General features: G+C 38.9%; 2 protein-coding genes and 1 non-coding gene across 5 annotated transcripts in view; 2 read left to right on the top strand and 1 right to left on the bottom strand.

Moving 5' to 3' along the window:
- RNF111 (ring finger protein 111) overlaps window positions 1–14,018 on the bottom strand; it is a 122,751-nt gene extending 108,733 nt beyond the window's left edge. The window contains exon 1 of the mRNA XM_027571091.2: window positions 13,951–14,018. The gene's annotated coding sequence lies outside the window, so the exon portion shown is untranslated. The remainder of the gene's footprint in view (window positions 1–13,950) is intronic.
- On the top strand, window positions 6,847–7,033 carry LOC113910820. Its single transcript, XR_003516303.1, has one exon. It is a non-coding gene; the product is annotated as a U2 spliceosomal RNA (small nuclear RNA).
- A 748-nt stretch (window positions 14,019–14,766) lies between the features above and the next one.
- SLTM (SAFB like transcription modulator) overlaps window positions 14,767–24,917 on the top strand; it is a 42,615-nt gene continuing 32,464 nt past the window's right edge. For 2 of the 3 annotated variants that reach the window (XM_027571087.2, XM_027571086.2), the window contains exons 1-2: window positions 14,767–15,048; window positions 15,998–16,085. In XM_027571087.2, coding sequence (XP_027426888.1) covers window positions 14,887–15,048; window positions 15,998–16,085 — 250 coding nt within the window. In that variant the 5' untranslated portion in view covers window positions 14,767–14,886. The remainder of the gene's footprint in view (window positions 15,049–15,997; window positions 16,086–24,917) is intronic. The other variant, XM_027571088.2, reaches the window with a different exon arrangement.

The following is a 24,917-nucleotide window of genomic DNA, read 5'->3' as shown; positions in this document are numbered from 1 at the left end:
TATATTGAAACCTGAAAGAAATATTATCATTAAAGGGACACTGTGTGACAATAATCATTCTTAACAACATCCCTACAATAATTACCATAGTGAGTTTCATGAAGGAAAGGAAGCTGGGGTGACCTATAGCACAGTGAGATCCATAACTCTTTAAGAAAGGAGGGGAGGGGTGCCTGGGTGGCTCAGTTGGTTGAGCATCCGACTCTTGGTTTTGGTTCAGGTCATGATCTCAGGGTCCTGAGATTGAGACCTATGTCAGGCTCCACGCTCATCAGGGAGTCTGCTTGAGGTTTTCTCTCCCTCTCCCTCTGCTCCTCACCCTGCTCTCTTTCTCTCTCTCTCTAAAATAAATCTTAAAAAGAAAGGAAGGAAAGAAGAAAGGAAGGAAGGAAGGAAGGGAGGGAGGGAGCTTGGGGTGCCTTGCTGGCTCAGTTGGTAGAGCCTGTGACTCTTGATCTCAAGGTTGTGAGTTCAAGGGGCTCCTGGGTGGCCCAGTTGGTTAAGCGACTGCCTTCGGCTCAGGTCATGATCCCAGGGTCCTGGGATCAAGCCCCGCATTGGGCTCCCTGCTGAGCAGGGGGCCTGCTTCTCCCTCTCCCTCTGCCGCTCCCACTACTTGTGCTCTCCTGCTCTCTCTCTGTCAAATAAATAAATAAAATCTTAAAAAAAAAAAGGTTGTGAGTTCAAGCCCCACATTGGATGTAGAGATTACTTAAATTAATTAATTAATTTTAAAAAAGAGAGGAGGTGAGCTCAACTAAAAGTAAACAATATGAAAGGGAGGCCGATATAGAAGCCAAAGTGTGAGTCTGGTAATAATAATCTCCCATAATCTCTTACTACAAAAATCTAGGAGGTTTAGGACCATGTGCTCTCCCACCAAGTCAAGACACAAGCTTTGCAAGAGGGTTCTTCTTTATGTAAAACCTCCTGAATATCATCCCCTCCTGTACTATGGGTATTTATAGCTTATCTGAAATCCAAAGGCTGGGTGAGACAAAGACCATGGATTTTAGAACACTCTGCTACTAGTCATAAAGAGATCAATTATTGCATGACATAGAGAAGCAATACTATTCCTACAGTACCATGTACACGGGGAAACTTGTTACATGTGAGAAGGGTTTTAACAGTTATGTCTTGAGTAACCAAAGGCAAGGTTTTCTAAAGAACCAACCTTACAAAAGAGATGGGAGACATATTAATTTGTATGATGAATTCATGAATGTTCACTATACTCTTTTTCCACTTTTGTCTATGTTTGAAATTTTCCAAAAAAATAAAGAAAATATAATTATGTTGAAGATCCTCAAAGAGATCAATGAAGAAGTAACATTTGTTTATTAAAAATAATAAGAAATTATAAAACAGAACTAAAACAAGAATAGATGGATACAAAATACAATTAGAAATCCCATAAATAGAAAAAGTAGTATTAGAAATTTACAAGAAACCCCCAAACAACCCAATTATAAATGGACAAAGATTTGAATAGATATTTTACAAAAGACGATACATGAATGGCTGGAATAAGCACATGCAATGATGCTCAACATATTAATCATCAGGGAAATGCAAATTAAAATGTCAACAAAATACCACTTCACACCACTAGTACGGTTATAATAAAAAAAGACAGACAATAACAAGTGTTGGAAAAGATATGGAGAAATAGAACCCTCATATGTTGCTGATGGGTATATACATGGTACAGCTACTATGGCAGTTTCTTAGAAATTAAACATAAATTTACAATAAAACCCAGCAATTCCACTCCTAGATGTCTATCCAAGAAAATGAGAACAAGTACAAAGACTTGTACACAAATGTTCACAGCAGCATTATTCATAATAGTTCAAAGTGGAAACAATCCAGATGTCTATCAACTAGCATAGAGACAACCATAATGTAGTAGTTATATCTATATAATGGATCACTGTCAGCAGTATAAAGGAACAAACAACTGATACAGGCTACAAAATGGATAAATCTCAAAGAACCTAGATGCATAACACATGTTGTATAATTTCATTCATATGAAATGTCCAGAAAAGGCAAATCTATAGAAATGTAAAGTATATTAGTGGTTGCCTAGGGCTGGGATGTGGGAACAAGGGTGACTTCAAATGGGCATGAGGGATTATTTTGGTGTGATAGAAATGTTCTAAAACTGGATTATGAGGACAGTTGTACAACTTTTATCAATTTACAAAAAATCATTGAATTGTATAGTTTAAATGGTATGCAAATTTGCTATAGACTGAATGTTTGTGTCCCCCCCATTCATGTGTAAGCAGAGTCCTCATGAATAGGATTAATGCTCTTATAAAAGAGGCTCCAGAAAGCTCTCTTCATCCTTTCTGACCTCACCAGACACTCAATCTGCTGGCCCCTTGATCTTGGACTTCTGAGCCTCCAAAACAGTGAGAAAAAAATTTCTGTTCTTTCTTAGCCACTCAGTCTATGGTGGTTTTCTTATAGCAGCCCAAAGGGACTAAAACAAAATTATACCTCGATGAAGCAACTATTAACAATTTCTTGTGTATTCTTCCAGATACGTCTATATGTTTACATACGTAATTATACACATTATTTTTCCCTTACAAATGATAGCATACCATTCAAACTATCTTCCAATGTCTCGTTCTGTTTGATTTTTAAGATAGATCCTGTAGATCTTTCCATAGTAGTATATGCATTGATCCATCATTCTTATGAATATGTACTGAGCATTCTGCTATATAACCATACCATTGATGAATTTTTAGATTATTTCCATCAATTTTGCTATTGTAAATAATGCCACAGTAAATATCTTGGTGCATATGTTACTTCATATAAGCGTGCTATTACCTACAAGAACGCATTATTACCTATAAGTAGAATTTCTGGGCCAAAGCGTCCGTGCATTGTAATTTTGTTATATGTTTTCAAATTGATCTCCATACAGGTGAATTTACAGTCCAGTCAGCAATGCATGAGGAGATATTGACAACACATTTTTGACAATACAAGTTAACAAACCTTTAATCTCCATGCCAACCTAAAATGTTATGACAAAAAAAAAAAAGGCACTTTACTATACATTAGCTTTTCTCTTAGAAGAACAGAAATTCTCTTTCCACTTGGAACAACCTTATGTGAAACTTTGATAACTTTGTGAATGGGACAAATTCCTCAAAAAACACAAATTACCAAAGCTCACTCAAGTAGAAATAAACTACCTGAAGAGTCATATATCTTGAAAAATTGATTTTGTACTTAAAAACTTCCCACAAAAAAAAAAAGAAAAGAAATTCTAGATTTGGAGGGCTTCAGTGAGGAACTCTGCCTAACATTTAAGGAAAACATGATACTAATTCTATATATACTTTTAGCAAAAATACAAGATAAAGAAACATTTCCCAAATCATTTTGTGGGACCAGCATTACCTTGACATCAAAAGCAGATAAAAACATTACAAGAAAGAAAACTTCATATCCCATAAAAATAGATTAAAAAATCCCTAACAATGGGGTGCCTGGCTGGCTCAGTGATAGAGCACAAGACCCCTAATCTCAGGGCCATGAGTTTGAGCCCCACATTGTGGGTAGAGTTTACTCAAAGAAAAACCCTAACAAAATATTAATATAATCCAGCAATCTTTAGAAGAATAATATATAATTTATGGAACAAAAATAATTTTTAGGAAAATTTTAATTTTCCAATTGGAGTTTACCAAAAAAGAGCAAGGTTGACTCAATATGCAAAAACCAATCAATATAGTTAACCATATCAAAGACTAAAGAAGAAAAACCATATGATCATCCAATAGACACAGAACAATTATTTAACAAAATTCAACATTCAGGGCTCCTGGGTGACTCAGATGGTGAAGTGTCTGCATTCAGCTCAGGTCATGATTTCCAGGTCCTGGGACTGAGCCCCATGTCGGGCTCCCAGCTCAGCAGGGAGCTTGTTTCTCCCTCTCCCTCTGCCTCTCCACCTGCTTGTGCTCTCTCTGTCAAGGATCTCAAAGAGCAAAATGATTTTCAAAAAAGAGAACAAATTTGGGGACTCACACTATCTTATTTCAAGAGTTATTATGAGGCTACAATAACCAAGACAGTGTGGTAATCCTGTAAGGATACACACGTAGCTCAGTGGAGCACAATGGTGTCCAGAAATAGATCAACTGAGTTTCTTTCTTTGAAAAAAAGATTTATTTGTCAGAGAGACAGAGCACAAGCAGGGGGAGTGACAGGCAGAGGGAGAAGTGGGCTCCCCGCTGAGCAAGGAGCCCAACATGGGACTAGATCCCAGGACCCCTGGATCATGATCTGACTGAAGGCAGACGTTTAACTGACTGAGCCACCCAGGCATCCTAGATCAACTGAGTTTCAACAATGTTGCCAAGATAATTCAACAAGGAAAGAATAGTTTTTTCAACAAATGGTGATGAGACAATTATACTTCCACATTAAAACGAATTTTGACTGTTACCTCACACCATATACAAAAATTAACTCAAAATGGATCAGAGGCTTAAGAGTTAATACTTTAAGAGGGGGCGCCTGGCTGGCTCAGTTGGTGAAGCATGGGACTCTTGATCTCAGGATTGTAGGTTTGAGCCCCACATTGGGCGCAGAAATTACTTAAAAAAATAAAACCTTAAAAAAAACACAACACTTTCAGGAGAAGACATCAGACAAAATCTTTGCGACCTTGGGTTAGGCAAATGTTTCTTAGCTAAGATGCAAAAAGCATGAATCATGAAAAAAAATGACAGACTGGACATCCTTAAAGTTTAAAAGTCCTGACATTTGAGGGCGCCTGGGTGGCTCAGTCGGTTAAGCGGCTGCCTTTGGCTCAGGTCATGATCCTGGGGTCCCTGGATCGAGTCCCGCATCGGGCTCCCTGCTTGGTGGGGAGTCTGCTTCTCCCTCTGACCCTCCCCCCTCTCATGTGCTCTCTCTCTCTCTCTCTCTCTCTCTCATTCTCTCTCCCAAATAAATAAAATCTTTAAAAAAAATAAAAAAAATAAAAGTCCTGACATTTGAAAGTATCCCTAATAAAACGATGGTATGAGTTAGAAACCAAGAGAAAATATTCAAAAGACACATATATAAAAAAGGAGTTATATGCATAGTATTAAAAAAAACCCATTAAAACCCAGTAATAGTGAGACAACCCAATATTTTAAATGAACAACAACAAAAAGATTTGAACACTTCATCACATACTGATGGCAAATTAGCACATGAAAACATATTCAAAGTTATTGGTCATTACAGAAATGTAAATTAAAACAATAACACTATATACCTACTAAAATGGTTAAAATGAAAAAGACTGTCCGTATTCATATTAAGTCCTAATAAGGATTTAGAGCAACTGAAACCCTCAGATATTGCTGGTGGGGATGCAAAATAGCATATCTAGAAAACAGGTTGGCAGTTTCTCCTGATGTTAAACATACAATTACCATACTACCCCTTTTTGGTACCTACCCCCACCTCAAAATGAAAACAAATGTCTACACAAGTACCTGTATGTTAATGTTTACAGCTGCTTTATTCATAATATTAAAATTAAAAACAACTCAAATTTGAGCCCATCAACTGGCTTCATACTATATGATTCCATTTATATGGTAAACTGGAAAAGGCAAACTATAGTAACAGAAATCAGATCAATGGTTGCCAGGACCTGGGAATTCACCAGTGTTCTCTTCCAGGACTTGTATGATTTCATCTCTTATATTTAAATACTAATCCATTTGGAATGTATCCTGGTATTAGACATTGATTCCCTTTAGTTATTAAAAGTCCCAACTTTTGATGACACATTATTACATACTTAATAAATCAGCTAAAATTTTAAAAAGTGAAAATACCAAACACTGGCAAGAATATGGAAAACCTAGATGTCTTATAAATTGCTGGTGGAAATATAAAATGGTAAAGCCACACCAGAAGAGTTTGGAAGTTTATTAAAAAACAAAACATACAAACAACATGACCTTTCGTTCTCTACTATTGGAAGTTCTTTTTATATCAGGGATACTAAGCTTTTTTTTTTTAAGATTTTATTTATTCATTTGCGAGAGAGACAGAGAGAGAACAAGCAGGGGGAGAGGCAGAGGGAGAGGGAGAAGCAGACTCCCTGCTGAGCAAGGAGCCCAATGCGGGACTTGATCCCAGGACCCCGGGATCATGACCTGAGCCAAAGGCAGACACTTAACCATCTGAGCCACCCAGGCGCCCCTAAGCTTTTGTTTTTGACATGCCATTCACACTCCTGGGAATTTGTCCCAGAGAAATGACTAGAGTTCACACAAAAACCAAACTGTGGTACGGTCATACGATGGAAAACTACTCAGCAACAAAAAGGAACAAATTATAAATATATGCAAGAACTTGGATCTCTAGGGACTTGTGCTGAGTAAAAAAAAAGATAATTTCAATGGGTCCCATATTCTATGATTCCATTTGTGTAACATTCTTCAAGTGAAAAAATTATAGAGATGGAGGATAGATCAGTAGTTGCCAGTGGTTAGGGTTGTGGGGGCGGGAGAAAGGAGTGGGTATGACTATAAAGAAGTGGCACAGGGAGATGTTTGTGTGATGGAATAGTTCTGGGTCTTCACTGAAGTGTATCAAGAATCTTTGTATGAGATAAAAATAGCATAGAAATACACATACACACATTGTACCAATATGAATGCCTGATTTTGATATTGTAGTATAGTTACAAGAGGTGTAATCATTTGGAGAAACTGGATGAAGGGGTCATGGGAACACTCTGTACTATTTTTGTAATTTCCTGTGAATCTATAATTATTTTAAAACAAAAAAAATTAAGCAATCACTTCTCGGCCTTTTGGCTAAGATCAAATGTAGTATTTGCTCTTTTCAGTTTAATATATGATACGTTCTCTGAGGACAGCATATTAAATGGATTTTTGGAGCAGGGAGATGGAATAGGAAATTACTCTGCCCACTCCACGTATCGACCTGGTATTGCAGTACCTCCAGGAACAGTGCAGCCCCTCAGGGGAAATACCCAGGTGTCTAAGTTCAGCTTGAGCTGTAGGGGGTTGTTTATCTGAGATCATGTGTGTTGGATGCTTCTGCCTTCTAGTGTCTGGGCTGGAGGCTTGTGTCTGGCTTCCTGGAGGCATAGGTGTATATATGCACTATGGTCTATTTATTAATTTAAAGATTTTATTTATTTATTTATTTATTTGAGAGAGAGAGAAGGAGAGAGAGTGTGAGCAGGCGGAGGAACAGAGAGGGAGAGAGAAAAGCAGACTGTGCCCTGACTGCAGAGCCCTATGTGGGGCTTGATCCCTTGACCCAGAGATCATTTCCTGAACTGAAACCAAGAATCAGATGCTTAACCCACTGAGCCACCTAGGCACCCTTACCCATTCTGCTATTAACTGACATTTGTTGGGTTTCTAGGTTGGGCCTATTACAAATACTACTGCTATGTGTTATTTGTTTTCCCATAAACTATATACTTAAGAGTGAATTTCTGGGTCAAAAGATATGTGGTTCTGTAAATTTATTAGATAATTCTAAACTGTTTTCTAAAGTAGTTGTATCCATTTTTAATCCCACTTAATCCCGGTTCCAATTACTCCACATCTTTGCCAACACTTGGTATTGTTAGTTTCTCTGATTTAGGCATTATGCTGGGGCATAAAGTGGTATCATTGTAGTTTTAATATATAAATTCCTGATTACTAATGAGATTGATCACTTACACACGTGTGTGTGTGTGTGTGTGTGTGTGTGTGTGCATGCCATCTGACTTTTCTCTTTGGTGAAATATGTTTTTAGACTTGGCCATTTTGGGGGCACCTGGGTGGCTCAGTCAGTTAAGCATCTGCCTTCAGCTCAGGTGATGATCTCAGGGCTCTGAGATAGAGCCCTGTGTCAGGCTCTCTGCTCAGGGGAGAGTCTGCCTCTCCCTCTCCCTCTGCTCTTTCCCCCAACATTATCTCTCAAACAAATAAATAAAATCTTTTTAAGATTTTCATTTCTTTTTTGACAGAGAAAGAGACAGTGAGAGAGGGAACACAAGCAGGGGGAGTGGGAGAGGGAGAAGCAGGTTTCCTGCTGAGCGGGGAGCCCGATGCGGGACTCGATCCCAGGACCCTGGGATCATGACCCGAGCCAGAGGCAGATGCTAAATGACTGAGCCACCCAGGCGCACCACCAATAAATAAAATCTTAAAAAAAAAAAAAGACTTGACCATTTTTTTCCCACTGAATTGGCGTCTTAATTTGTAGTTCTTTGTAGATTATGGTTATGTACCCACCATTGGTTATATGTGTTACAAATATCTCTCACTCCATGGCTTCCCTTCTATTCTCTTAATGGTAGCTTCTGATGAGTGGAAATTCTTAATTTTAATGTAGCCAAATACATCATTTTTTTCCTTTGTAGTCAGTGCTTTTGTATCCTTTTTTTTTTTTTTTTAAAGATTTTCTTTATTTGTCAGAGGGAGCACAAGCAAGGGGAGCGGCAGGCAGAGGGAGAAGCAGGCTCTCCGCTGAGCAGGGAGCCCAATGCGGGGCTCGTTCCCAGGACCCTGGGATCATGACCTGAGCCGAAGGCAGACGCTTAACGACTGAGCCACCCAGGCATCCCAGTGCTTTTGTATCCTTATAGTTTTTTTCCTAATCCAAGGTCATGATGATATTCTTTTTTTTTTTTAAAAAAGATTTTATTTGACAGAGAGAGACACAGCGAGAGAGAGAGAACACAAGCAGGGGGAGTGGGAGAGGGAGAAGTAGGCTTCCTGCTGAGCAGGGAGCCCCATGCGGGGCTCGATCCCAGGACCCTGGGACCATGACCTGGGCCAAAGGCAGATGCTTAACAACTGAGCCACCCAGGCGCCCAACAATATTCTTCCAATATGATCTTTGAGGAGAGACAAACCTGAGGGCTGACCCTCAAATCATCAAGCCTCCCTGCTTGAGCTGGGACATTAACCTTCTGCCCTGGTGCTGGGATTTACACCATTGGCTCCCCTGGTTCTCAGACCTTTAGACTTGGGTTGGAATTATACCACTGACTTTCCTGGGCATAAGGCCAGGAAATCTTCTTTTACTTCTTTTTTAAAAAATTATTATTATTTTAAGTAGCCTCCATATCCAGCATGGAGTCCAACCCAGGGCTTGAATTCAGGACCCCGAGATCAGGACCTGAGCTGAGATCAAGAGGTGGATGCTTAACTTCTGAGCCACCCAGGTGCACCAGGAAATCTTGATCCGTAGATTCAAGAAGTCTGACAAAACCCAAGTAGGATACATTTTTTAAAACCATACACCAGGACAGAACTTCAGATTGCAGATGGAAGATCTTGGGATTTCTTAGCCTCCATAACTATGTGAGATTATATATATATACAATCTCTCTCTCTCCACACACACACATGCACACACACACAAATACATCTCCTATTGGTTCAAGTTTTCTCTGGAGAACCATAATACATCTAAACCTAAAAGTAATAACATTGTGTTAATGGATTAAATATTTCAGATAAATGCTTGTCAGTCTAGATTAAAAACAACAACTGTATGTTACTTAGAAAAGCATATCTTAAAAACATGCAAAAGGGGGCACCTGGGTGGTTCAGTCAGTTAAGCGTCTGACTCTTGATTTCAGCTCAGGTCTTGATTTTAGGGTCATGAATTCAAGCCCCATGTTGGGGCTCATGTTGGGCTCAACACTGGGTATGGAGCCTACTTAAAGAAAAAAATTAGGGCGTGCCTGGGTGCCTCAGTTGGTTAAACGACTGCCTTCGGCTCAGGTCATGATCCCAGAGTCCTGGGATCGAGTCCCACATCAGGCTCCCAGCTCAGTGGGGAGCCTGCTTCTCCCTCTGACTCTCTCCCCTCTCATGCTGTTTCTCTCTCGCTCGCTCTCTAATAAATAAATAAAATCTTTAAAAAAAATTAAAAACTCGCAAAAAACAAGGCACCTGGGTGGCTCAGTTGGTTAAGTGTCTGCCTTTGGCTCAGGTCATGATCCTAGAGTCTTGGGATCAAGCCCCACATCAGGCTCCTTGCTTAGCGGGGGTCTGTTTCTCCCTCTGCCTGCTGCTCCCCCTGCTTGTGCTCTCTTTCTCTGTCAAATAAATAAATAAATAAATAAATAAAATCTTTTAAAAAACATGCAAAAAGCTTGAAGGCAAAAGTTTGGAAACAGACACACTTTGTAAACACTAGCCTAGAGAAAGCTGGTGTAGCATTTAAGCAAAATAAAAACTACTAAAGATAAAAGGCTCAATTAATTATGAAGCTGTAGAAATTGTATATTTGTATACATCTAATAACAAAGTCTTAAAATACATGAGGTAACATTTGACAGTTCTACAAACAAATCCACATTCTTGTTGTGAAATTCTTTTTTTTTAAGATTTTATTTATTTATTTGTCACAGAGAGAGAGAGAGAGACAGAGAGAGGGAGAGCACAAGCAGGGGGAGCGGCAGGCAGAGGGAGAGGGAGAAGCAGGCTCCCCACTGAGCAGGGAGCCCGACATGGGGCTCAATCCCAGGACCCCAGGATCATGACCTGAGCCAAAGGCAGACACTTAACTGACAGCCACCCAGGCGTCCCTTGTTGAGAAATTTTTTTTAATTTATTTTTTAAAATTTTATTATATTATGTTATGTCACCATACATTACATCATTAGTTTTCGATGTAGTGTTTCATGATTCATTGTTTGCATATGACACCCAGTGCTCCATGCAGTACATGCCCTCCTTAATACCCATCACCAGGCTAACCCATCCCCCCACCCCCCTCCCCTCTAGAACCTTCAGCTTGTTTCTCAGTCCATAGTCACTCATGGTTCATCTCCCCCTATTGTGAAATTCTTAACACATCTCTCACAGTAATTAATATAACAAGACACAGAAAATAAGTAAGGAAAGGTATGAACTTTCTATTTTGTCAAGCATTTTTATTATTTTTATTTTTTTATTATTTTTTTATTTTTTAAAGATTTTATTTATTTATTTGAGAGAGAGAGAATGAGAGAGAGCACGAGAGGGAAGAGGGTCAGAGGGAGAAGCAGACTCCCTGCCGAGCAGGGAGCCCGATGTGGGACTCGATCCCGGGACTCCAGGATCATTACCTGAGCTGAAGGCAGTTGCTTAACCAACTGAGCCACCCAGGTGCCCGCATTTTTATTATTTTTAGAGGGGGCATTTATCTGATTTACCTCTTCTGTCATTACCAAGCTCTACACTTTCCATTAGGGGAAGGACGCGACATCTCAACGGCTGCCAATAGTAAATACCTGGGCCAACCAAAGATATTTCAAGATGAGAAAGTTTTTAAAGCCTATTAGAAAGTGAGGGTAGGGAACAATGATATTGAACAGGAAGATGGTAAGCAGAGACTAAGGTCTCAAAAAAAAAAAAAAAAAAAAAACCGAACCGGAGTGAATAGTAGAAATTGGGGCTTAGCATTAGGAGGAAGGTAGAAAATTCTCTTTGGGAATGCAAATAAACTTTGGTGGAAAACAAGACACTGTAACAAAAAAAAATGCAATGGATTTGAAATCATCCTGGATCGTCCTTTTACTAACTCTATACTCTTGGACCAGTTATTGACATTTTGAACCTCAGGTTTCTTGTCCATAAAATAAAGATCATTCTATCTAACCCGATAAGGGTTAAATTTTCCTATTATAGGCTCTCAGAGCACTGTGTCTGTTTTCCTTCAAGCAATTTATTACTGAGAGTCTACATTGTGTTAGGAGCCCACACAATGGTGAACAAAATAGATCAGGTTTATCATTATCTTCCTAGAACCTGGCAAGCCTAGCAGATATTAAATATTCAACAGATATTTCTTAAACGATGAGCTTATATAAAAACAAAAACAAAGCCCATAATGAATGCAAAAGTATTCAGTAAATGGCAAGAGGCTTTCTACAATAAAACACAGGTTATTATTACTTTTTAAGTAGTGTTCTTGATGCAGGAAAACAGGAAAAAATATCATACTAAAGAAACATCCGTTTAAAGGTGAATTACTGGGGTGCCTCAGTGGCTCAGTTGGTTAAGTGTCTGCCTTTGGCTCAGGTCATGATCTCAGGGTCCTGGGATCGAGCCCCGCATCAGGCTCCCTGCTCCTCGGGAAGCCTACTCCCTCTCCCACTTCCCCTGCCTGTGTTCCCCCTCTCACTGTGTCTCTCTCTGTCAAATAAATAAATACTTTTGGGGTGTCTGGGTGGCTCAGTCAGTTAAGTGTCTGCTTTCGGCTCAGGTCATGATCCCAGGATCTAGGGATCGAGCCCCACATCGGGGTCCCTGCTCAGCGGGAAGTGTGCTTTTCCCTCTCCCTCTCCCATTCCCCCGCTTGTGCCTTCTTTCTTTCTCTAATAAATAAAATCTTTAAAAAAAATAAAGGTGAATTACTTAGATAAGTAATTTCAAAAACCAAAAATCATAGGTTAACTGACAAAATCAAATATTCTAGATGTTAAGTGAAAAAATATTTTTTCCTCCATTTTATTTTCTATCACAAAAAATTAGATTTATGTATTATGTATAGCTTCAAACTTATAAAAATAATTTAAACAGTATACAATTAACAACCTTATGCCCTTCATCTAGATTTCCTAATTATTAAAATTTTTGCCACATTTGTTTCCTCAATTATTAATATTTTGCTACACTTACTTTAGTGATTTGTAACATATTGCCACATTTGTTCTCCCCATCCAAGCCATTTGAAAGTAAATTGCAGACAGAAAGATACTTCACTTTTAAGAACCTCAGCAAGTATGTCCTAAGAACCAAGACATTCAAGGTAACCATGATACAACATTCCAGATATTTAACACCGGTACAATAATGCAATCTAATTTACAGTCAAATTTTCCAATTGTCTCAAATTTCCCAATTGTTCATTTAGTAGCTTTTGGGGATCCAGAATCCAAACAACAATCACACAAAATTTAGTTTTCAATCCCTTTAGTGATCTTTATTTCAGAACTGCTCTACTACTTTTACTTTTATATAAATCTAGAATCTAGAGCTTTTATTTTGTTGAATGCCCTACAATTGTCTGATTGTTTTCTCATGATGAGATTTGGGTTAAATATTCTTGGCATTTTGGCAGGTGATGTGTCCTTCTCAAGTGCATCAGATCAGAAGGCACAGATCTCCTTTTTAAAGATAACTCCATTATCAAATTTTTTCTTAAGATAAAGAAAAACTCATTCACTTTAACTATCACATTAGTTTTTGGTTAGTACAACTGTTCTTTACAAGTATTCACACGTATTCACAAAGGTGGGCCAGTGTGCACTAGTGGACACAACGCAGGTGGTGTAGTGGGAAAGACACTGGAATGAGATCTTAGGTTCAGCGTCAATTTGGCCAATAATTAGTTGTGGGTCCCTAGATAAATTTCTAAAAATCTTCATTGAGAGAGAGATAAGAGGACTGCGCCATATTTCTAAAGATCCTTTGAATTCTAAAATTCTATTGACTGCGAACGAAGTTATAGTAGAGACAGAGCTGGACTTGGAATCAGGAGACCTGGATTTGAGCACCGGTTCTGCCACATACCAGCTATGTGAACATGCACAAGCCATTTAATCTCTCTAAGCCTCGCATAGATTTACCCCACAGAGTTCAGAAGGATTAAGAGGGTTATTGCATGTCAAAGCACATTATAAACTGTAAAGAACTACCAGAATGTCAAGTATTATTTCATTATGTCCAGTTTTTCTTCTTTTGATCTAATTAGTCAATCAGAAAAAACGACATAAAGGGAGACAGACCTCATCAATTTAAATTTTAAACCAGAAAATGACAGTATAATTAATTGTGCGTCATAATCAGTGTATGGAATTTTTAGAATAGTTTTATTCCATAAATGCTTGTGCTTCGTAAATAATGCTGACTAAAGTTACGAATAGGTACTCACTTGTACAGGCCGGTCCTTCCTAAGAAGATGGTGATTGTTCTTGGGATCCCAAATTTTGCGGGGGCAAAACAGTGAACACAGTGTATGAAAATGGTAACAAGTACTTAGAAACTTCCTCATTCAGCGATCAATTTCGTGTTGCGCCTCCAGGTCCACCGGAGGGGTTGGCAAACTGAGGCCAACGCAGAGGGGAAGTTGTTGTCCTGGTTTTCCAGCGAGCGGGGACAGCCCTGGGATAAACTAAGCCTCTTTGGGCTGAAGGCATGTTTTCCCCTGAGCCAGCTAGTGGGACCTATCACCCAGGCCAGACCTTTATATTCTTATAACTCTTAGAGCCCTTTATATTCTTTATTTTCTAAAACTGCCCTACGGTTTCTTTCTGGCCTTTTGATTGGAACTCGGAGAACCTAGTTCGCTAGTGCACACTGGCCACATTTTTTTCGATTATTCAGCAGGACTGATAAAATATCTCCCTGGAAGAGGTTCAAGGCGCGCACACGCTCCTCGGTTTGTGTTGAGCAATGCACGAACTATCTATGCCGTGAAGTGCCTGACACTGTTATTGCTCAAGACTCCAGACTGCCAGGAAATGGCTAACGAAGCAGCAGGAGAACGGCGGCGCAGCGAACGTTGGTGCGGTTGGACGTGCCTGACCTCCCAGCCCACGCAAGGGGTCGCGCCGCCCAGGTGGCCACGGCCGGCTCCGCGGAGCGCGCCGGGCGCCGTCCCCCGCGCCAGTGCGCACGCGCGCCCGTCATCCGGGTGCTGGCTGCGGCTGCAGGTTGCGCTGGGGTGGCGGACAGGGGGCGGGGCCAGCGGCTCATTGTGCGCAGCGCTGCGCGGCGCCGGCGGCCGCCGAGGCCTGGGTCGAAGTTGGAGCTGCTGCCGCCGCCCTGCAGCCCACTCGCTGCCTCGGCAGCGCGCTGCTCTTCTAAAATGGCTGCCGCTACCGGTGCTGTGGCACCCTCGGCCGCCTCGGGTCAGGCGGAAGGTAAAAAGATCACTGATCTGCGGGTCATCGATCTCAAGTCCGAGCTGAAGCGGCGGAACTTAGACATCACCGGAGTGAAGACTGTGCTCGTTTCCCGACTCAAGCAGGTGAGGCCCGGCGAGGTCCGGGAAGGGGAGCTTAGGCCGCGCCTCGGAGCCCCCACTTCCGCCGCAGCCCCCGGCCGCCCGCAGCGGCCAGGGCCCGTGGGGCTGCGCGGTGGGGAGGCCCCGGGCGGCGCCCGCGCGCGCGAGGAGGGTGAGGACCCTCCCGCGGCGCCTCCGCCCCCGCGAGCCTAGCTGGGCCTGCGAGGGGCCCGCGAGCCGCCCGGGACTGGCCGTCGCAGCCGAGCGCGCCCCTGCCTCCCACGGGACGTCCCCGCCAGGCTGCGAGGGCTGCCCACGGCCGGCGCGGCCTCCCAAGGGCGATCGTGGAGACCCGGGAGGCGCTCGGTCCCCAGTCTTTGGCGGTGGTGAGCGCGTGCATTTCTTGGCCTCGGAGGGACTGGTTACTTTGGTGACTTCTGCGAAGTTACCGTTTAATTGTGCCCAACCGTTTCCTCCCCATCTTGGGGGGGAATTGGTAGTGGGAGTTGAGGGGTGGGTAAGAGAGAGGGTTTGTTTTCCGTTTTTGCATCAGAGCAGTAATCTGCTTTTTCATCCCTGATTATCTTTCTGGTTTATTTGAGTGAGCGTTGGAATTGTAGTAGAGAAGAAATAAGTCTGCATTCTAGAAATCAGGAAAACTCTTTATTTACTTTCATAGCTAGCAACTTTTCTGCAGTTGAGAATATTTACTTTTGTTCGGTATGATATTATGCGATATTTAATTATCTCGACTCGGTAGAATTTAAAACTCCATGTGATTTTCATACCTAATGATATTTCCCCGTGAAAGTTTCTCTCACTCGTGTAGTTTAATTGCTCTTTTTGAAGTCGGTTTATGAAATGACTGGCAATTCTAATGTCTCGAGGCTTGAGGTTTGCTAATTTTTTTTTCGTTTTTATAAAATAAGTTTAGATAGATTGTGTAGCATATTAACTTCTCTTTCTAATGTAGGCTATTGAAGAGGAAGGAGGCGATCCAGATAATATTGAATTAACTGTTTCAACTGATACTCCAAACAAGAAACCAACCAAAGGCAAAGGTTGTTACGAGTTATGAACATATTTTAAAATATATTTTGGTTATATAACTTGCCTCTGCTCTTGTGCCACTTGCCCTGTTTATATAGTGCTACTCTTTGCTATTTCCCTCTGGCACTCTGCCTTCTTGGGTCAAGGAAGAAAAGTTACTGTTGCCAGGCTCTGGGTAACTTGTAGCCCTTAAGATTTGGCTGAAGCTCACCTGAAAGAGACCAGTTCTTTATTGCTTACAAAAAAATCACAAAGTACAGTTTCATAATGTTTCTTCCTTCATAGAGTGAAGACCTGAAGAATAAAATACAGTTTAATACATGTCTACCTTGCCCCACAATTGGCAGAGTATTGATGGAATTCCTTCCAAATCTTTCACCTTGGCTCCTGCTGTTTTTTCTCGTATATTAAAGTTTTATAACCTTTATAAACGTTTAGTATTTTGTTTGACTTGGTGAACTTAATTTCCATTTATGCTATTATACATTCTAATTTTCAGTGAAATTCAAAAAGACCTCACCAATCATACTAACAAGGTAGGGAAAATCCATGATTAATTTAGCTTTAAAAAAATTATAGGGACATGTTAAAGATTTTAATTTTATAACTTTTAAACTAGGCCAGAATAAAAATATTTCCAAGATATGGTGATTTAATGAATAAGGAAAAATGGTTTTAAATTAACATTTTGACAGTACAAATGGGACTTAGATATTTTTTTAAATGTTCTGGTAATTGAAGTCTTTACTTGAATAATTATAAATTTTTCCCACCCTCTCATAAGGACAGTGGCAGAGGGTGGACATGATGTGGGTATCTGGATCCTGGTACCCATTTACAAGTTCCATGTAGAGTGTGTCATGGACAGCTGCAGAATTTTTAAAAATCTAACTTTCCTTACTACTTTAATTATCCAAATACTGCTCTGTCTGCCGTGGACCAGATTGACTGTAACTAGGTAAAATGATTGAATGGATTAACCTTGAAAAGATGGGAATATTTATTAACATTTGATCCTAAGCAATCTGTAGGTATTAGGACCAGGCAGATCTTGATGCCATTTCACCATTTGAGTCTTCAGAGGTTTGCAAGAGTCCGCCTTTTGTGCCAAAGGAAATTGAACAGGGCTAAGGAGTATTTCCTGGGTAGGATGGGAATGACAGAGGTGGAAATGGAGTTTGGAGGAAAAACAAAGTTACCTTGAAGATCTGTGTCTTTTAATGTAACTCTGACTCAGTGTATCACTTTGAGATACATTTCCCTGTGTTGAGAGAAGCTTGTGCTGAGAAGCCTATGCTGACAAACCAGAGGCTATTTCAAAATGAAGCATAGAAATTTTGGAAATAAATATGTCAGAAATTAACCATTTCTTCTAGTGATTTTGATTCATGTCATTTATTTAGCACATTGAGATAGTTTAACAGATGCTGTGTATTAATCATAGTTCCAGATTATTCAAGCTGATTATCGATTTGAGCATTGAAAGTAAACCTCATCTGATATAGTCACTCTCACCTATTTTTAATTTCTCTGTCTCTTTTTCAGTTATTAGGAACTTCATTTGTCTTACCCTTAGAAATAATTTCAGCAACATAAAATTTTAAGAAGTTGTTCTTTTCTTTATATATAATGTGTGTGTATATATGTAATCAGTTTTTTAATTTTTTTCTTTTATATGGATTATTAGGATACTTGAACTTTAATTTTTCCATAACACTGATACTAAGGTGTCTTGTGGTCTTTAGTTAGAAGTTGTAACATTTAATCATTTGTCGGTAGCAGACTACTATTGAGTACTTCATGAGACTCCTTCTAGGACATGCACGATAAATAGCTCTTGTCTCCTGAAATTCCATTTATCATTGTTCTGAAAATTCTATGAATTACAAAGAACATGCTGTAAATCCCAAACTGAGAACCTGGTTTGAATTAACATGCAATTAAAGATGCTTATACGTAAGATTATTTTAAATTAAGTTTAAAAATAATGTTAAAAAATAAAAATTATAAAAATAGTAAAAATGAAATTTGAATATGGAAATTTAAAAATAATAAATTTTAAAATTAAGGATTCAAGAAATTAAATATTATTTTAATGTGATGTCAGTTTTTTTGTGTAATTGCTGAATTACTACATTCCAAATCTTATTTTACTCAACAGTATCGACCTTGAAAATAACTTCATCTTGGTCATACCACCTTTCCTTCAGTGGTCTGTTTCCTTTTTTTGTAAAATTGGAATTTTTACTAGATCATCTGTAGGACGCTTAGTTCTGGAATTTAATGATTATATATGGTCGGGAGTCAGAAGAAAAATGCTTTCTGTTCAACTAAAATGGATGTATAAGGAAGGAACTGTAAAACTCATAGGTGCTCAGTCAGTATAAATATTCTTTAGGACAGATTATTAGAAAAGGAAAACAAAGAAAGGGATTACTTAGAGGTAGTCATGTTGACATCAGCAAGATACGGCATATAATAGCTTGTCAGGAAGATAAATAATTCTTATGGTAATCTTAAGGTATCAGGTAAAAATTACGTGATGTTAAGAAAGCAAGAGAGAAGCTTAATGGGTCTGGATAAATTACTTAGGTGAAATATTAAGCTTATTCTCTTACAAATGCAGGGTCACTACTTCTTTAAAAAATTTATGTTACAGTATTTGTGTTTAGAATAGAGGAAAAGGGAACTGTATTCTTAACTATATTTTAGAATATTTTTAAAACAAATTTGTGCTTATAATGTTGATAGTGTTATAGTTCTAATATTTATAAAATCTGTTTGCATGCGGTTAATATGGTGAAACACTTTGTAGCTTATATTGGTTGTCTCTTCTGAGTCTTTTTACAACTTTCTTTGCTGTGAACTTTTTAATAAGTAACACAGAAGAAAGCTATACCGGGAAGATTTACTGTTTTGGGTGTGTGTTAAGAAAGCAGTTAAACAGGTAGAGCTAACTCCTCATTAACTTGTTTTAGAGATTATAGATTTAAGATTTCTTTTGCTTTACCTGATGATGGCATATCATATTCTTTTGATTTTCAACCTTTAGAGTCACCTGTAAACTTCAGCAAAAGTTATTTTATGTGGTTAATCAGTATAGTATTCGGAATTACATGTAACGCAGTACTTAATGATGTTGAAATGTGCAATACATGCAAGCTTAGTAAGGGTCAAACCACTACATGAAATCTGATTTTTTTCCTCCTGTAGGAACAAGTATAATTTGGGGTTATAGGTTTATCCAAATATCTAACGCCTAATTTTATGTGGAAAATACCTCTGACAATGTAATTAATTGTATATTTACTGTATAAAGCTTCCTAAAATTTGTGTCTGATAAGGATATAGTAAACCACATAAAATGCATTTAACATAATAATACATTATTTTAGTGGACTTTAATTCTTGCCTTTTTTTTTTTTTAACTGCAGTATGTTTGGGTGTTAAGGAAACTAATCAGAATTGTGGCATTGAGAAGAGCTCTGGGGACAGAATTGTCGTAAATATTTTTGGATACCCACTAGGCTAGAAAGTTTGTGAGGGTAAGGACATAGTCTTTTGTTTACATTAGTCTCTGTAATGCTTAGCACAGTGCTAGGCATGTATTAGGTACTCAGAAAATATTTGTTGAATGAATCCTGAGGGCCATATGATGGCTTTCTTAACTGCTTTTAAAAATACATCTTTTGGTGCTTATTTTAATTGCCTATTTCTTTGTTAGAAGCTCGTATATCAGAGATTAATAGTCTTATCTTCTAGAGTACCTTTCTCAGTGGCACTTGTGGCTCCTCCTTAGGCACCGATGTGTAAAGCATCCTTACTCTTAGAACACGGAACACGTGAATCATTGCAACATCCTTTTATTCCTTACCACTTTGTTGCTGGGTTGGAAATCCTCATAACTTTTGCTGGAATATTATCCAGCCTCATTTTCACATCACCAAATCAGACCTTTCACCTCTGCTATTAAAACCTGAAGCTTGTTTTCTGCAGTTTATCTGGTGGAGTATATTTATCATCAAAGCACTCATGTACTTTTTTCAGCTGTTTTATTGTGTCAAATGTGGTGTGTGTCAGGGTAGGGAAAATTTTCTAGTACTTTAAGACAGTGCGCTTCTCCCAAGTTAGTCCTCTTCTAGGCTTTCTGAATTAGGAGCAGAGGGCTTCAGACTATCACCTCTTTCACAAACTCATGTAAAATAAGGTATGAATTGTCCAGGAATTAGGGGAAAAAGAAATATTAGTTGGTGGCATCAGAAATGACTTTAATGAAGAGGGTGAAAAATGGTTTAGGGTATAAGAGTGGAATTTACTGGTTAATTAATCAACTATGCTATAGTTCTCACATATATGTCATATAAAAGGGCCTCGAGGTTCTGCAGTTCTAGGAGTTAACTAGTCACATTCTGAACTCCACAGCCTGAGTTGGTCTTACATAGCAGATCTGGTACCCTGGTATAGTAGTTTGCATGATGGCTTTACAATGTTGTTTCCAGATTATAAAAGGGAAATACGTTCATTAAAAAAATTCATAATCCAGAAAGGCACTAAAAGGCGAAAATTGCCTGTAATTCCATCACCCTGAATCTATCACGTGTTATTTGTTGATCTAAGTTGTATATGTACATGTGCATGTACTCACAGGAGATTTATGTTTATGGATTTTTTTTTTCCCTTTTCAACAACTAAAACAAGGTTCACATCATACATGGTGTTTTGTTAAAGGCAGATAGAATTGAAATTTTCTCTAGTCTGGAGAAGCTGAAAACAATAATCTTCCTTGTACTTTCTTTTCATTCTAGCCTCTTAGTTATTTATGCTCAGTCATCCTAGTGATTCTCTATGGTAGAGTCACTTGAGTTCTTAAAAATACAGGTACCAGGCTCCTGCCTCCCCAGAGGTTTGGTTTTGGCTGCTCTGTTGGGGGCACAGGCTTCATTATTTTCTAACAGTTCCCCAGGTGATTCTCACGCAGGTAGAGTTAAGAACCACTGACCGCTCTAGACTAGAGCTTGAAGCTTGGCATCATTTTCATTCATTTCTTTCTGCCTGTCAGTTTGCAAATTGTTTCGTATACTTCACGTTTTCCAAAAAACTTTCACATTGCTTTATTTGATTCTGACAATGAGGCTTAGGGTCAGCTGGTAGTATTTTCTTTCTGTTGATGGAATAGAAGAATAACCTGTTAAAAACTGAGTTACAGTTTTGCTGCCTTTTAAAATCTTGTGTGTACACGTGTGCATGTATTTTGTGTGTGTGTGTCTTTGTTGGGTTTGGTTATCTTTAGACAACAAAGTTAACAGGTTTTTTGAAATATACTTTTGGGGGGTGCCTGGGTGGCTCAGTCGTTAAGCGTTTGCCTTCAGGGCACCTGGGTGGCTCAGATGGTTAAGCGTCTGCGTTCGGCTCAGGGCGTGATCCCACAGTCCTTGGATTGAGTCCCGCATCGGGCTCCCCTGCTCCTTGGGAGCCTGCTTCTCCCTCTGCTTCTCTCTCTCTCTCATGAATAAATAAATAAAATCTTAAAATAAAAAAAAGGTGTCTGCCTTCAGCTCAGGTCATGATCCCAGGGCCCTGGGATCGAGCCCCGCATCGGGCTCCCTGCTCAGTGGGGAGCCTGCTTCTCCCTCTCCCACTCCCTCTCCTTGTGTTCCCTCTCTCTCTGTATCTCTCTCTGTCAAATAAATAAAATCTTTAAAAAATAAAAAAATATATACTGTTGGTATTTTCTAGATTTACTATAATGAGTGTGAATTATCTGCAGTAGATTTTAAAAAATAATAAAATGATCTATTGGATGATTGCAATGTTTAAGGCAACATACAAGGTCATTTAGAAAGATTTCAGTAGTAAAACATCAGTTTAATAGAAGAGATGCTAAAACCACATGCAGTTGTATGCAGACAACACAAAGCATAGTCTGATTATTTTAAGATACTGCATGCAATTGGGGAGAGGTTGTTGCTGGAAACATTCATGTTCAATTTGGCTTATATTCTGAATCTCTCCCCCGCCCCCCTTCTCAAACAGCAATTTTTTTTGTTATTACTATTTTTTTAATTTAATTTTATTATGTCACCATACATTACATCATTAGTTTTTAATGTAGTGTTCCATAATTCATTGTTTGTGTATAACACCCAGTGCTCCATTCAATACATGCCCTCTTTAATACCCATCACCAGGCTAACCCATCCCCCCACCCCCTCCCCTCTAGAACCCTCAGTTTGTTTCTCAGAATCCATAGTCTCTCATGGTTCGTCTCCCCCTCCGATTTCCCCTTCATTTTTCCCTTCTTACTATCTTCTTTTTTTTTTAACATATAATGTATTATTTGTCAAACAGCAATTTTATGACTAAACATTTTCTACATTTTATAGCTTTGTAAACGTTTATGGGAAAGAGTTAATCAAGTCACAAAGTTTTTGGGCAAAATTACTTTAAATCTACTTTTTGAGTGGAGTTTTTTGTTTTGTTTTTGTTTTGGATGTATTTCTGAACTTGAAAAGGAAAATTGCAAATCCTTAGAAGGACCTTTTGCCTTTGGAGGAGAAAACCAGTTTATGACCTAGAATCCTTTATTCATAATTCTGAAATACAAAAGTTCTGAAAGTTGAAAGTTTTTTCTTAAGTTTGTTGGCAAAAGTGAAGCTATTTATGGTCTTGATTTATTTATAGTCTTGATTTATCTCATTTGGCGTGAATATGCATGTTTCATTGCACAAATACTTCTGTGATTGAGAGACCCTGTTCCAGAAGCCACTGGGAAATTTAGATTAATAAATGGTGTATATACTGTCATACTCTTCTAAAATCTGAAAATTCTGAATTATCTTTAATTCTAAAAATTAAATACTTGTGGACCTGTACACATTTATGTTGCATAAATAAGGAAGTGTTTCTAGCATCATCTTCCTTAGGTGTATACATTTTTGCTTTGCCATTTTACTTTAGACCCTAAAATCACGCAAAGAGTATTGCAGTATTTTTATGTGGAGTTATGTAATTTCAAAAATAGCCATGTGTTACTACTGTGATAATTTAAAATGTGATAAGTTAGTTTTGCTTCCATTTGTATTTTGTTATTCAGACTATCTTTACTGCTCAGTTTATTTTCTAGTTTTGTTTCTCAAAGCATTAAAATTAGGCTTCAGGGGTGACTGGCTGGTTCAGTTGGTGGAATGTGCGACTCTTGATCTCAGTGTTGTGGGTTCGAGCCCCATGTCATATGTAGATGTTGCTTAAAAATTAAAAAAAAAAAAAGCTTCGGTTACATTAAACTTTTAAGTTAGCGCCCTCATCCTGGTTGTACCACTTTCCTTTGCACCAATTCACATTTCTGTGGCACATGCCTGAGTCCTTGAAGGACTGAAGATTAGTTGATTAGTTTGCTATAGGAGTTTTGATAGCACAGGCTTAAATGGGAGCTGGAAATAGAAATGGTTACTGACTGTACAAAAAAGAGCCAAAGGTGGTTGGTGTTGTTTGTTGGAGTTTAAGGGGGATTTGGTTTTTCTTTTAAGTTATTTCTCATCTGTGACCTACGTTAGGAATCCATGGAGGTACTCTAGCATCATTGACGTTGGGAGTTTACAGACTTTACTGAGAGGATGGGGCTGCACATGGTGCTAGTTTGGCTGGCATGTCACCTCTGCTTGTCCCATTGAGGGCTGAATAGAAATCCAGACCTTGTTATATCCAACCTAGGGACTTACTCCATTATCGTCAGGAAATCTCTCTGCTCATTATATAACGCTGTACTAGGTTCTGGGCTAGATGATGATCATCAGAACTTTTTAAAACGTGAGTTATGTTTTATATGGGGGAAGGATGATACTTTTTTCATAAAAGAAGAAATTACAACATAGGTTCTAATTCAACAGGTGTAGAGTAAGCCCAAAGTTACAGATTATGAAAGCAGTCAAAAGCTAGAGTGTAAAATTTCAGGGTTTTTTTGTTTGTTTTTTGGAATGATCAAAGACGTCTTTATAAAGTTTGTTCATGACTTCATTCTAAATATGCAGAATAAAATATGGTGTCAGCTCATTCCTGAGACACCAACTAGAATTTTCTTATACTCTCAAAATTTAAAGATCAGTTTCCGAAGAGGGTAAAATTTCAGTTTTCTTAAAGACTATGTACCTATCAAATTATTACTGCAGTTTCATCACTGTATGTTTGAAAATCTTGTCCTCATGGTTTTTATGTTTACAAGCTGATATATTAAATGTCCAGTGCTTTCGTGTGATACAGCTGCTTATAACAGTAAGGCATAGTAAAGTTGCACCTTTTTGTGCACTTCTGCCTCTTGTGGCCTGTTTGTCATGGGGCAGGTTACATAATCTTGGAGGCTTACCTGTAAACATTTTATAGATGTGACTTTTGGAGCCTCTGTTTACATTGAAAGAGATAGCATTAACAACTGGCACATTCTAGCCACTCACAGATCTAATGGCTTTGTGGGTTTTGAGAGGTAGGCATAGGCCTGGGTTTAAATTGAAACACTGCTGGGATGCCTGGGTGGCTGCCTGGGTGGCTCAGTCGGTGAAGCATCTGCCTTCGGCTTAGGTCATGATCCCAGGGTCCTGGGATGGAGTCCCGGAGTCGGGCTCCCTGCTCAGCGGGAAGCCTGCTTCTCCCTCTCCCTCTGCTGCTACTACCTCTGCTTGTGTGCTCATGCTCTCTCTGACAAATAAATAAAATCTTTAAAGAATAAAAATAAATAAATTGAAGCACTGCCTTTACTAGCTTGTAATCTGATTAGTTTTTGAGCAACAGTTTCCTTTTTTATAGACTGGGGATAATAGTTTCAGAGTAGTTAGGAGGATAAACTAAATAAA

The sequence above is a fragment of the Zalophus californianus genome, chromosome 6, assembly GCF_009762305.2.
Source record: "Zalophus californianus isolate mZalCal1 chromosome 6, mZalCal1.pri.v2, whole genome shotgun sequence".
In the NCBI taxonomy this organism is placed as follows: Eukaryota; Metazoa; Chordata; class Mammalia; order Carnivora; family Otariidae; genus Zalophus; species Zalophus californianus.
The sequence above is the reverse complement of the archived record's forward strand: the minus strand, read 5'-3'. Positions and strand labels throughout refer to the sequence as shown.